Raw genomic sequence first — 14906 nt, forward strand, 5'->3', positions numbered from 1 at the left:
AAATGCCTGATCTTCCCTACTTTGTTAGAGACACCCCCTTCAGCTTGTACTAATGATGCTATTAAAAAACGTGTTATCTACCAACATAAATGCCCGTCTTCCCTGTTAAGAAATGCAGACTTGCAATGCAAACCAGAGATGAAGTTTTGGAGAGCATTTTTATCTTATATTTTAGATGTTCTGTAGTGGATTGATTGCTCAGCCACCACCAGGAAACCTCCTTGTCCCAGCCCACCCATGGCATCAGCTTGGCTTCAGTACGTGTGTCTGTGGTGAAAAAATAATCTGAGATCCTGAGCAGACACCCAGCCAGCCTCAGGGTATGCATCCTGCAGCCTAGACCTCACCAATGCTCCCATCCAGCTGCAGCATGCCACTGCCTTTTGATGTGAAGGGAGATATGTAGAGGAGAGGAGAAATGGGATTATTTGAAAAATGCCTTTGTGCTTATTCAGATGGCAGATGGACTTGGCTGGTGATTACCAGACGCAGTCATGTTCCCAGCACTGGGTCAGTGGGGACAGCCTGGGCTCCGACAGCCATACGGTGCCTTGCTGAACTTGACATCCACACAGCTGGGCACAGCTGTCACCTCTTAGCCGCTCCATCTGCAGGGCTGGAACTGAACACTGGAGATGAACCAAATGTTGTAGCGTCGCTGACATTAAGGATGCTTCTGCTTCTATATATACAAAAATGGGCGGCAAATATTTTGCTCTTTATCATGGAGCTCTGCTGCCTTCCATGGCATCGCCTTCTGTGTCACTAATGAATTCTTGTTTGTTTGTTACTGTTTGATTTTCTTCCCACAGAGGACTGATTTATTAATAGGAAGAAAACAAGCAGTAAAGAATCCCTCCAGTTATTTAGCTTAGCTTGACTTCTTACTCTTCTTTGTTAGCTAAATTAGAAACAATCCAGATCTACAGGAACCTTACTTCTAATTTGGAGAGCTGTAATTATTAGGAGCTATATTTACCAAGACACTGTCTGAACTTGTAACCAGATTTCAAATGAGTGCATTATTAAGGTAGGGAATAAAAGAAGATTAATTCAGTTGCACAGTTTAACCCACACTGTGTGGAGCCTCTTTTCCCTTTTCATGCCAAGAAAGTGTTTATTTACAATTTTTTCATGAGTCGACATTCGCTTTGAGTACACTACTGCAGAATATCTAAACACAGCAGACACCACATCCCTGAGACGTGCTGGAGCCGGGGTTCAGTGCACAACACCAAAATTAACCGCATTTACTACCACCAATTTTTGTGTTTTGTACAAATTCAGATTGAAACACTTTCTTATTGATCATGGTTGCTTATACCTTATGGAGTCTTTTAACCAATAAAAACTTTGCAACTAGCAATATTTTTTGCTTATTATTTCAGCTGTGAGTTGTTTATTTTCCTTCTGTTGGCTGAAAATGCATAAATGTTTGGACAAGTTTAGTCTCAGTGTGCTGACACTTTTGCCACATGCTTGAGAACATCTGAATTATCTCTGTAAAATGTATTTTAGCTTCCTGCCAATACTAAAAAAAACTAAACAGATTTGTTTATGTGACTAAAGAGCGTTCTAAAATCCTGTGAATCCACCTTGATGCATAACAGGAATTTGAGTTGCCACTGTACCTCTGTGCTGGGTTTAATAAAAATTTGCATCAAATAGCTGATGATATGAGCCATTTGAAGTTTGTGCTGGCGCTTTGGCTTATATGTGTGTGTGTATACATACCTACCATGCTATTTAATTTCTGACCCAGCATTGTTCTTAGATGAGCCTTGTGAAATGAGCTGAGCTGCAACCTGCACATCTTCACAGAACGATTAGAACAGGATCCGAACCCGCCTGTAAATTCAAGTTTCCCTTCATTTCCATCGCTATACGTCTCTGAATGACAGCAAATTCATTCCTGCGCTGGAGACTTGCCAGAAGTTTCTCATCTCGCTGTCTGTGGGCTGCTCGCTCCCGCTCTGGCTCTTTCTTTTTTTTTTTTCTTTGAGGTTTTTCTGATGCCTATAGAGTGAGCTCAACTCAAAGGTTTTAGCTTCGCTCTCGTCTGCTATTCTGTAAGAGCCAGCCTGGGCGCCGGTACAGTCAGGAGTAGTGTGTGAACATCGGATTTCTGCCTTGTTTCCCTGCAGGTGACTCAGAAACTTCACAATGCGGCTGGTAATGTATTTAATTTTCTAAATAAATACTTAAGCATTCCTCTCGTGCAGCTTTGTCAGCTTTTGGATAGACCGGCATTCCTACAACTAATTAAATGAAGAGATGTCGGGAGGTGGCGGATGCCTACTGGGACATGGATGCTGTTTGTTTTACTCTCCAGCCAGAGATGTGGAGGCAGATTTCCTCAAGGAATCTTAGATCAAGCAGCACTTTTTCCTTTAGATAAAGAAGCTTGAACAAATACAGATTAGCAGATGAAATTTCTAATGTGCACAGAGCTGCAGTAAGTTTATTACTGAAACTGAAATTTAAGGCTGTGTTACGCTGTAGGCTCAGAAAGGAAAGAATCATCTTCATGTGCTAACAATTTAAAACTGTGTTTGAAAAAGATGCCTGAGGATTCAGAAGGCTCTGCTGAGCAGCGGTCATGCTGCTGTGGCAGAATTTCCCTAGGTTTAACTGCCCTTTTCTTTTGCTCTGCAATTATTAGAAAATAATGTGGCTATGGGTTCATGGGGTAACCCTACAGGGCTTTTCATCTTCGGTATTCAGCAGGCATTTCAGCGCCTCTAAATAGAAGCCTCTGAATAGTAAGCAGATCAATGTAGAGCTCTTGTAGCCAGGAGTTCAGCTGTTTGTCAACATGTAAAATTTCACAGCTCTCATCGGGTGCAGTACAGGCAGCTTCCTAGATTCTTATGAAGTCATCCAGGAAATGCTGTGGGGACCAATCCTGGCTCTGACAGTCGTCAAAGGACTGAAGTAATTAATCTCAGATTTATTTTTTTAATTATTTTTTTCCATTCCTAGAACAGTAACTGTAATAAGCAGAGATTTAGTTTGGAGGGGCTACTTGTGTGTATTTAGCATCAGAGCTCTTTCAAGAGCAAATTCTGCTTGGTTTCCTTCAGCAAGACTTCCCTCAAGACTAGCTTACAGTGTGTTATCTTTACACCTGATGATAAACTGTACATCATCTCAGTACAGTGCTGAAATAGCCCACGAGGCTTTTTCATTTTCTTCTGCTTACAAACAGACAGCTTAAATGTTTTATGCCTCATTACAGAGCTATCCGTCAGAAGGCAATGTATTGAAATGACTATATGTAAACACCACAGGGTAAAAAATAAGACTAGGTGCTATTAACTGTGAAGAGGTAGAACAGACTAACCTGCTTCTGAGACAACATTTGAACGTAAAGCTAACTGTGAGTGGTAGCTCAGGCATCTCATGGTGAGGGTTCTGATGCAGCAGGTGAGGATACATCCTGCACAGGCAATTCTTCACCACGTAAAATCCGCTGTTTTTCTTAATTCAGTAGGAAAGGAGGAGGAGGATTAACATGTTGATATTAATATATCTGACATGACATAGAAGATATGGCTCTTAGTTCTAGTGTGGGTGGATGTAAATAAGCAAATATTGAATTATCATTTCTACAGAGCTAAAATTAATCTGAGCTTTTCTGTTTTCCAGAACAACTTTTCAGACAATGTAAACTAATTTGCTAAATTGCACAGGAAAAAAGAATGCATTAGGAATATCTAATTTACCTAGAGCTGGATGTATTTTGATCCCTTTATTGCCTGTTTCAAGTTTTTTCAGCTTTCCAATAAGCTAGAGAAACTGTATAGGTAGTCTTACAAACAAAAGAAATACATAAAGGATTTACCTTAGTGGTAGGATGCTAGGATTCACTTAATGTTCACAGTGTAACACTGTAAAGCTTTGTGCCTTAAGGCAAATTATTTTCTCACCTGCTTGCACTATGTATTCAAAGTACAGATACTGTATGAGACCTTCACTTGCTTTAAATCTCTGGCCTCTTAAAACTCTGATTTTATTTGACTTGAGGGTCTTTACTTTTGCAGGTTCTTACTTTTGCAGTTTGTGGACTTGTGTAATCTCAATAAAACCAAAAAGGCTATTTATGTGCCTAAGGGCTAGACCATCTGTTTTGTTTAAAAGCTTGAAATACAAAAATTAGATCAAATGCAAGGAAAATGTTTGTATTTACAGTAATTTCCCTGGATTTTCCTAAAGAAAATACAGTAATAAAAGTTTGTTAGTATGCTTTTTGAAGGTGAAATCTTATGATTTCAGAATGCCTGTAACTATTATACAGGCTTGTAGCTCTATGTAAGCTTTACAGTAAAACCAATACTTAACTATTTTTATACCTGAAAAGCTTGCATTCTCACATCTCAGAGCATTAGAAAGACAGTAATTCAGGTGGATAGAAGTGTAGACTTCAGATTTTGTCCCACGTCGCTATGCTGTCCACTGAGCAACAGGGGCAACTGAGTTCAGATACACTTCTCTACAACAGGTTGGATAAGTAAATACAATGTGCAAAATCACCCGCAGAAACACAAGAGGTAACATAAAAATTTCTAATGAAACAATGATGATGTAGGGAGTTTAATTAGAGTTTGATCACGAGATAGATGAATTCAGCTCTGCTCTCCATGGATTTGACAGAAGCTAGGCATGGAGACATTTTCATTTAGCAAGGTCAGATCCATCCAATAGTATATAACGTGGGTTTTGAGGAAAAACAATGCTGGGAAAATATCTACGAGGAAAGAGTAATAATCAAGTCTCTCCTTCAGCATCTCTATAGGAACAGGAGAGTCAATCGAACTTAGACAATACTTCATTTAAAGGTATGTCAAAGAAGTGAAGATAAACGTGGACTAAAATTGTCCTTAGGAAAACTGTGAATGATGATAAGTGGGTGTTGGTAGAAGCAGGCTAACATGGTTTGTAGACACTGAAATTGGCCATTAAATTGGGCTAGACAATCCAGACTGAGCTCTTGGGAGGCAAGTGGAGAGAAACTCCCAGCCCGTAAGACTGGGTGCATTCCCCATGCAGTTTGCATGATGGATGTAAAAATACCTTGAAGCAAGAGTCTCCAAAGTGGAGGCAGCCACTTTTGGAGATGACATTTGACCCCTAGCATTGACTGTAACAATACACCTCAGTTGTGGTCAGCCCTCCTGCTGGCCGTGATGTCTCAGAGGAACTGGTTCCTGGGAATATGCTAAAAGTGAAGTACATGTAATTTGGCTAAACAGGAAAGGATTTGGAACATAAACTACTCATCAGTCTGAAACTTTGTAGTTTTCAAGGAAGAGGATTGAAAGGAATGATTTATTGTGGTAGGAAGAGATGTAATGAATAAGATGATGAAGGCATAGTTATGCTGAATATAGGAAAATTTTCCTGTTGTATGGTCTTTTTTATAGTATGCAAAATAACCTCTACAGGGAGCCAAATGAAATTTCACTACTTAAGCACTGAAAAAGAGCTGTGACAAGCTCTGTGCCCAAATGAATATGGCACATAATGGATCAGGCAACTGGATTCATTTAAAAAAAATATTACCATTTTGTGGCAAAATAAATTTGTAGTAAAACTTGAAGTTATTTTCAGGATTCAATGAGGTGTTTAAATAGGACTATTAAATTGTGTTTAAAACACCTATAAAATATAGGTGTTCAACAGGACTATTAAATACAAAGTGTAGCTGAGGTGCATTTCCACATCAGCAGCACTGTTCAACCTTTCTGGCAAGAAATTAGAACAATAAAACTAGGAGAACATGGTAAACTTTTCCAATAATTCTTGCACAGGACTGAGCATATTGTATCTGATGCTCTGTGCTAACCAGTTGGATGTGGAGATTGGTGTAATCAACCCACCATGCCCAATTTTAACTGACAGATCTGAAAACACTAAGCTGCTTAAATGCGAAGGCATTTGCAGGAAAGTGCTCCCAAGCCTTTTGCCTCTCTGAGGGGTGGCAGCACGGTTGCCAGTCACTTTATAGAATTACCCAAAAGTACTTGTAAAACCACTTTGCAATATTCATGGCAGCATGAATCCACTGCTCCCACCACCAAGAGATTTTGCTGAACTTTCTGTGCCCAAAGCTCCCCTTCCTGGGGAAAGAGCACAGGAACAGAAATTAAATGTGTTGGTGGTCTCCAAGCAGACTCCCCTGCTGGGAGATTTAGTCTGTGCAATGATTCTGAGGTTTTATAAAATGCTCTCATCTGAATGCATTGAGTACTACCTTAGTGCATCAAGCTGAAACCAAGGGAGGCTTCTGCTACAGTGTTTTGGTTGTAATTACTCTTATTGCTGCACCTGAAATACCTGTAATTAGCCTCAGCCTGCCTGGCTGAGAGTGCAGAAAGTCAATTACCCAGGTGCCAGCATCTCCACCTTAGTGGGGTGGGAGTCAGTGCTGTTCCTTTTCCTGCTTGGCCGCTTGGGTAAGAGCCAGTATCTTCTGGAACTGGGAGGGAGCAGGTTTGCCTTTCCATTGCCAGATGTTAGAGCTGTCATCTACCTCCTGTTTTGCTGTTGTACTTGTGTAGTGGTGGGGCCTAACAGGTAAGAGAGTGTTATTCCTCTTCTTGGTAAGGTTGGAATGTGAGTGCTGCACCTGCTCACAGGAGAAAGATCTCCTGTGGTTATTTATCTTTCTCTCACATTTGCACCTTAAAAACAGAACATTAAAGCATGTCACAGGAGGGAAAATGTGTAATTTGCTATATAGCAATAACCTGTAGACTCTGGAGAGATGGCTGCTTTTTTTGACACTGTCTGTGCAGGTTCCAGCTGGGTCTGATGTGCTGCTGCATTCATCCTATGTCCCTCTGGAAAGTGGCCTTTCTCCCTAGGTGGTGGTGAGGTGGGAATGGGAAAATCTGTTGAGATACTCTTGGGCAGAACCTGCTTCTCTGAGCAAGTAGCTTACAACCATGCTGTTTATGCAAAACTTCTGTGGCTCCAGGCTCTGGATTCTGTGACTGTGACCTAAAGCTGAATTACCTCCACAGGCCCTATAGTGAAGTGCCTTTTTTTAGTAGATGTCAGTAGGATGTTCCTGACCTAGTCTCTGTTGTGTTACTGCTTCCAAATGTAATGGTCTATGCTTGATCAAATTTTTACACAAGGGAGTGGACAGTACTTTGTGATGTTCACATGGTATGTTTGTCTCCCCGAAGAACACAGTGTAGTATTTTCTTTGGAGATAAATATTTGATAAGGTCCAGATTTGAGAGGAAGCAGTTTCCCTGATCACAAACAGAGTGAGAGGTAGGGGGTGTGTATGTTAATTATAAAATGCCCTTTGCTATTAATGGTACCAAATACAAGGAAGTTATTCTGTTGGTGTGTGCTGATGTTGGAAATGCAGCTCTGGTCCATGCTGTCTATCTGCTATGTTCTCACGAAGGGATGCAGCCAGGGCTTCTGGGCATAGATGGGACCAAGGAAGGTCACTCTTCCAGTCCTTCCCTGTGGAGCAAGACCTGCAAGGAATGGGCTGTGATCAGATCTGGAAGGGACCAGTGGTTTAGCAAAGGAAGGGACAAAAAAACTTCTGTCTCTTTGTGTCATGGTTTAAACCTGCCCAGACAGCTCATTCACTCCACTCCCCCCCTTCTTGCCCTCCCCCTATTCCTGGAGGGACGGAGAGGAGAATCGAAAAGAATGCAACTCCCACGGGTTGAGATAAGAACAGTTTAGTAACTAAGGTATAACACAAATCACTGCTGCTACCACCAATAATAATAATAATGATAAAGGAAATAACAAGGGAAGAGAATACAATACCTCAGCACCAGCCGACTGATAACTCGCCTCCCACCCCAGCCCAACCAAGCACCGACCGATATCTCCTCCAACCCCGCACTCTCCTAGCCCTTCCGTGTAACTCTCCGTTACCTCCTGGGCATGACGTGCTGTGGTATGGAATACCTCTTTGGTCAGTTTGGGTCAGGTGTCCTGTCTCTGCTTCCTCCTGGCCTCCCCTCCTCCCTGGCAGAGCATGAGGCTCACAAAGTCCTTGGCCAAACCAAAACATCAGTGTTATTAGCTCTGTTACCAGGCCGAAAGTCAAAACACAACACTGCACCAGCTACCAAGGAGGAGAAAAATGACCGCTGCTGCTGAACCCAGGACACTTTGTCTGGAAGCTATGCAGCATTTTGATACCTGAGAGATCACAATAACTTTGGTACTGTTATAGTGGGAGATCCGTGGTACTGCTGTTTCCAAACCATGGATGAAGTTAGAAATGTTCTGATATTTTGACAGAATGCAGTGTAACAGATGGGTGAGATAGCTTGCAGATATGAACCATCACCTATAATCCATAATCCTGACAAATCTTTAATGTGGGATGGGCTCTGGATATAAAGTTCATGGTGGTTAAAGGTGGCTTCACACATGCATGGGTTGTTGTTGTCAATGCCAGACCCTCCAATTGGAGGGAAGGGAATTGGGTGGTGGCAGCATTGTGGTGTTCTTCATGTCCTTGTTATACTATCTAGCAGTGTCATGCTCCAAGCTGTGGTCATCTTGCTTTGTGTATCTACAGCATGAGCTTTATCTCTGATCTTGTGTCTTTCATTGTCATCTGGTGTTTGCTGTCTTGGCACTGAAGATGGCTCCCGAGTCTGGGAGCTTGGCTAGTGTTTCCAGCAGCATCAGCTGGTGTTAATGAAAGATTAGATCTGCCCACAAACCTGCTCTCTCCCACAGGAGAGAAAACAATATTTGGAAGTTGGAACAGGTGATTTTGTTCCATCTGCAGTTTCAGGGCACAATATTTTTAATATGCTGTACTAAAGACAGGCTGGGCAATGCAATGCCTTGTGGAAGAGTTGCAGGGGTTACCTGCAGCCAATTTAATTGCAGATAAACTAATATGGTTTGCAAGCTGCCCCACAGTAGCATTCAAGTGAGATGTGATATGGTATAGCATTGTAAAGCTTGATATTAATTTATAATAGTCTTTGGATACCCTTTGGAAGGATGCCCTCCATAGAATATTAGTCTCTGACCTTCAAAGCTCCAGCTTTCCTGCTGGATAAATTGTACAGTGGCAAATATCTATTTCCAAGGGCTTGCAATCAACTTCTACTTGTTTGAAAGTAAGTGGCCATGTGTTTCCTTTGCAAAGGCATGTCTGGTTGCAACTGCTCAGGATAACAGAAGCTTTTGTTTATAGAAAATATAAGTTGTTCCTTGACTGATAGGAGTGTTTTGAGAAGCTCCTAAGGAAAAGGTAAACCAGTTTGCTAAAACTAAAAGATACCCTTTCTTTAATCTTTTTTTTTTTTTTTTTTTTTTTAAGATGAAGATCTAACAGACTGCTTTCTAGGCTTTTCTGTACTAGCTTTGTTTAAGGAGCAGAAATATCTTTATATAATGTTAGAAAACATTGAAAAATGCTGTTTCCTACCCTTTACAACTCTACTCACTCTGAGAATGATCAGAAATGAGGTAAATCCTTTTGGAGTGACTTTCCCTTCTTCCCTTCCCCCGCCTCCTCGCACAAGTCGTATCATACATTCATCCCTGTTAGCGAGTTCTAACTCTGGTGTGTTAATGTAGTGCATCTTGTTTATTCTTGATAAGCATGAAACAAATTAGGGCATGTTAACATCTACTGCAGTCCTACCTCAGATTGCCTCTTGGCAGATATCCTCTCATCAATTTCTGCAGTGCCGGAGGTAGCTGCGCTTGATCTTTCTTTTGCCATCCTGGGCATAATCCCAGAAACATTAGGTTTGGAAATTTTTCAGCAAAAATGGCTGGTGATTATGCTTGCTGCCTGCCAACATGTCCCTTGCCAGGAAGCAGTAGGAATAATGGCCACACCTCGACAAATGGCCTAACAAGCTGAATTCACATCCATTTGGAAGCAGGTTATTTAAGAGCGCAAAGCAAAACCATCAGCTCTTATTTCCTTTTGGACCCTTCTGAATATTCTATTTTCTTGCTTTTAGTACCCTAGCTTTGAATAAGCAGCTACTTCTGTGTTGATACTTGAGTATCAGTCAGACACTGGTGTTGCAGGAGGAACTAAAGGGCTGAGGGTGGATGACATTTGCTAGTTCCCCAGCTGACCCATCTCTGCTGGTATGATGTGATGTGGCCAACAGCCCATCTTGTGAAATGTAAGAAATTGAAGGCTTTCATACTTAATCCAGGAAAGCACAAAGGAAAAAAAATACTCTGAATGCAAGCTCAAGGAATATGGAGGTTAACAGGGTACTACAACCTGTAAAACAGTGGAGGACAACCAATGATGTTCTTGGTGTGCTGTTCCCATCGCTGACCTATTGGTACCCACTGCTGACAGGATTGGGTCATGGTGGATGTGTCTTTGTCACCAGCTGTAGGATTCCTCTTCTTTTTGTTTTCATATCCTTCTCCGGAATGAAGCTGCAGCTGCGAAGGTCGCCAGATGTCAAATGCTTCAAGTCTCTGTTGTTATCCTTGGAAGAAAATTGCATCACTTAGGTTAATTACCAAATGGCATTTTTCTTCTGAAAAATTACATACCTGTGCTCTCTAGGAACATAGAGTGCACAGTTTTGAAAGCAAAGTCATTCCTAAGTCTTTTTGAGTGATGCAATTTAGTTAACCTACTTCCTAAAGCACAATTAAGCGTAGCTAAATAATGGCTATACAGGAATGACCTTTCCTCAAAAAAACTCTAGTCCTTGTGCAAATGGTATTTCACTAAGAAGGTTTGCAGAGCAGCTAACATCCAGTTAGTGCTCAAAGAGTTTCCAGTCATTCCCTGGGAGGGTGCGCTTGTCTCTGCTCTTGACTTCGTCTTGTCTCCAGAAGGGTTAGCAGGTGTGAGCTGCTTGCCAAAGCACCCTCCCTCTAATTTATCAGCTTCATGGAAAGCAATGGAATTAAAACCTTTGGGACAGAGTTTGAAGGTGTGGGGAAGCAGAGGTGTTTGGGGGTGTTGCCTGGTCTGTAGCTACACTGTTGGAAGTGGTGACAAGCAGAGCAGTTTCTAGGTGTTATGGGTTGTGTTTGTTTTGTTGCTTTTTTTCACCTTCCTATAAGAGCTGTATTGTTCCCCCTTTGTATGCTCCTAGCAGTTCTTATCTTGCTCTGAACAAATTCTTGTGTAAGCCTGGATGTTAACAGCAGTGGTACAACCCAGCAAAGCTTTTGTCTTGTTTCTGAGTACTTTCAAGGTATTTTAAAGCCAGACGCAATTTTTTTAATTTATCCCTTTCTTTCCTGTGGTCCTGCCTATTAGGACATCCTTTAGTAATAAAATTCATCAGTAGAAATAAGCAGGTTTGGAAACACTGTAGTAAAAATGTGACCTCAGCTCTTATTTCTCAAGCCAGTAGATGTCTCTGAGTCTGTAGTGTGAATCCCAAAGGCAGGTTTTAGTGTAGCATTATACCATCAAAAAAGGTACTGAAAGAGTAAAACCTAAAGAGGAAAGATTGGCTAAAATCACACTTTGCAGATTTGGGGAGTTTTTTTCCATCAGATCTGCTGGCAGGGTTGGATAAGATATTGATGCATCAGTATTAAGAAGAGCTTGCTCTTTGTTTTCCAGCTCCATGTTTCACAGAAATATTCTTGTTTCATGTTTTTAATGAAAAAAATGTATTTCTGGTTGTCTGTGTTTGCAGAAGATAGCTTACAAATGTGAAGCCCAAAGGCTCAAAAACCCAGAGGCAAATAAAACACCAATATTTACAGTTTTTTAGAGTAACTCTTTTTTAATTGAGTTTCATGACATTTGGTGCTTTGGTTTATGGATTTTGAATGATAAAATAGTGTTTTTGAAGTATCTTGCAAATTGCTAACACTATCAGATTCTGTAAGTTAATCATAAACAGTATAAATTGCCATGTGAAAAATATTATTAAAAAAAAAGAAATATAACTGTTTTATGAATCCTGTTTTGAGAGATTTCCTCACATCTCATAAATTACTTGGAAATTATTTAAGCAAAGAAATAAAGTAAAATTGAAATCTTTACTGTTTTATCTTTCTCCTCCCTTTTTATCTCCTTCCCATTCCGGGTCCTTCATGCAGTGACTGAGTATAACATTGTCCTTTTTTATAAAATGCAATAGATGGTAGGCTTATTTTTAACTATATTGTTATAGTCAATACTGGTCAAATGGTCAGACTATATTGTCTGACCATCTAGATCTACCAGCCATTGTGTGTGTTGTACTGGCAATGTGCAGCCTTGAGGGGAAGGGGGAACCTGCTCTGTTCTTATTTTCCTTTTGTTATTTTTAAAAAGAGCCATATTTTATTGAGGTTACGGACTCAGGGCACTGCTCTGGCCATCATGCAGAAGTGCTCCAACTGCAGCAGTCGCCTGGATCCCAAGCAGTGGTGACTGGGGCAGTTGAAATCCTCTTTGGTGTGATAATCCAGCTCATAGTTCAGAAGCTTAGATGGGCATACATCCTTCTGTGGTAACCTATACATTGTGCTATCCTTTCTCCCTATACATCTAGACCTGTCTTGCCCTTAACATACTGCTGAGTTGTATCTTCTCCTGACAAGGAGCTTCTAAACTCAGAGTGTGTTGTGTGAGAACATTTCTTCTGGTCATTTTTTATTTGCTGCTTATTTTCAAAGGAATGCTAATACCCAGTACTGAAAACTGCTGACTTAAACCCTCCAGGTCATTGCTGGGACTTTATGGGGGACTGTTTCTCTTCATCCTTTTTCTAATGGGAGAAGCTTCAACATGTTCTCTGGGGATGAACTTTCTTAATAGCCTGGCCAGTCTGGTAACTTGTCTACAGGTACTTGTTTCTCAGTGAAGGAATGTAGGTCTAATACCCTGGTGCCATTAGGTTTGAATGTAAATCTAGTTATAGACTCCAGCATCTGCTGCGTTTCACTCATTAATAATAAGTTTACCCTCAATTTTACCAAACTTCAGCATTGTTTATGGTCTTTGTTAGGTTTGACCGAATGCTACTCAGTCAATCCTGCAAATCTTTCACCCTTGTTGCTCATCTGGTTTTCTATATCAATAATAGAAGTAATGCTATGAAGCTCTGTTAAGCTCTTTTCAAGGTGTGAAAGTTTTGCTTGCTTTATTCCTGAATGCTGCACATATAAATCCTGATACTTAATCAGGGAATTCATTTACATGCTATGTATATCTTGGCTATCCCTCAACTACTGCCATTTTGTCCCTGTTTCAGAATATTATGTACATTAATTAAAAAACAGTTACATAATATTTGTCAAAGTTTGTTTAAAAAACCCAGTGTAAACCAGCTGCTTTCAGAAATACATAGACACTGCAGATGATTTTCCCATCAATGCTTTAAACAGTTTTAATTAACCTTTTAAAAGTATTGAAAATGTTTTACATGCTCATAACTGAATAAACAAGCAGTTCTTTAAGCAAGATTTTGTTTATGATAGCCTTGTGCCTCTCCCATAGAAACACATGGTTGAGGTCTGAGGGTCATTTTAGGTGTTTCTGCATTTGTGCTTTGTGGCAAATATGGCAAATAGTCTTAATTCTGGTAAAAGGTTACTGGATTTTAGGCATATCTGAAAGAATTTATTTTCCTTGAGCAAAGGCTCATTGTAAAAAGGTAATTTGGTACCAGCAGTGCTCCTAGGTGGGCAATTTCTGATTTATATGGAAGTAAAAGTGGCAAAGCAATACTATTTTCAACCTTAGGAAGCATTCCCCCTGCCGTTCTCTTGTCATTCTGAATAAGGCTGCTCTTTCTGGTTCTTGCTGCATAAACGGAAATGCTCAAAACCCTTAATATTGCTGACCTTATGGTGTCTGCATCTGTACTGAGCTTAAATGTTTTACTTGCTAGAGTTTAAACGCTTTACTTGCTAGGGTTGATGCACGGCTTTGCTTCACATGAGAAATGCATGTTGTTGCTGTCCAGTCCATACACTGCTCATCTGAATTTCATGTATGTGCATGTGATACACAAGATGGTGAACTAGCCATCTCTTCACCATGCAAGAGGGAGCAGGGAAAAAAGAATCCTCAAAACTCAGATGAGCAACAGAAACCCAAGGGTTTGTTCTCTCTGTTCTCACTGCAAGTAATGTTCTCATTGGCAGTAATGCTGATTTTTCCTGTTGACCTTACCAGGAACAGGCTGAGACAAATACTGAGAGCATTTAAAATTCCCTTCTGTATAGTTAAAAAAAAATCCTAAGAAAAATCTTCACATCATAAAAGAAGTGTATGATTTTTGGTCTTAGGATTTCAGTTTTATTATGAAAATTATTATAAATCAAACAGCTAAGTTACCTTCTTGCATTCTGAGACACATATACCAACACAGGACCAGTCTGGCATGTCCTAGCTGTTTTCAAACCACCAAGAAGAGGTAGAAAGTGCTTTGTGAAGCTGGGCTTGTCTCTCAAATATGAAGCCTTACTGGTTTTGTAGACTGAGTGGGATTTTGCCCTCTAAGTTCTGCAACTGATTTTTCAAATGTAATCTTAATACATAGTTTAAAATATTTCTCTTCTGTTTTACCTTTTTGGGTGTGGTTTTGCATCTTTGCTTTGTGTGATGGACAAGAAAGCCCAGATGGGTGAAGAATGGATCTTTCTTGCGCTTATCTCTGGAGTTAGTGGGCAGCTTTTGGAGCCCTTGAACTGGGAAAGGCTTTCAGGCAGCCCATTTGTGCATCTGTAATTTCTGTGGTCTCCCCACCTTGTTCACCACTTTTGCCTGGGAGAGAGCAGTGTGAATTTAGTAATTTTGCCTGCTTATTTTTGTTCTCTTGCCTTGGATGAAAATTGCTAGTGAGAGCAAATGCCATCTTCAAGACTGTTTCAGCTACGCAGTGAGGGTGGATGCGCTTTGGCCACTACTGAAACAACTACTTTTTTTGTTATCTTTTGCCTTTTTTTAATGCTCT

General features: G+C 40.5%; 1 protein-coding gene across 1 annotated transcript in view; it reads left to right on the top strand.

The window, feature by feature from the left end:
- Nucleotides 1-2071: 2071 nt before the first annotated feature.
- Nucleotides 2072-14906, top strand: part of SCHIP1 (schwannomin interacting protein 1) — a 182104-nt gene continuing 169269 nt past the window's right edge. Inside the window, exon 1 of the mRNA XM_061371643.1 lies at nt 2072-2172. Coding sequence (XP_061227627.1) covers nt 2164-2172 — 9 coding nt within the window. The 5' untranslated portion in view covers nt 2072-2163. The remainder of the gene's footprint in view (nt 2173-14906) is intronic.

This window comes from Neopsephotus bourkii, unplaced genomic scaffold (assembly GCF_033783945.1).
Source record: "Neopsephotus bourkii isolate Nb327-2 ecotype Australia unplaced genomic scaffold, CSIRO-AGI_Nbou_v1 NB_1574, whole genome shotgun sequence".
Taxonomy (NCBI): Eukaryota; Metazoa; Chordata; class Aves; order Psittaciformes; family Psittacidae; genus Neopsephotus; species Neopsephotus bourkii.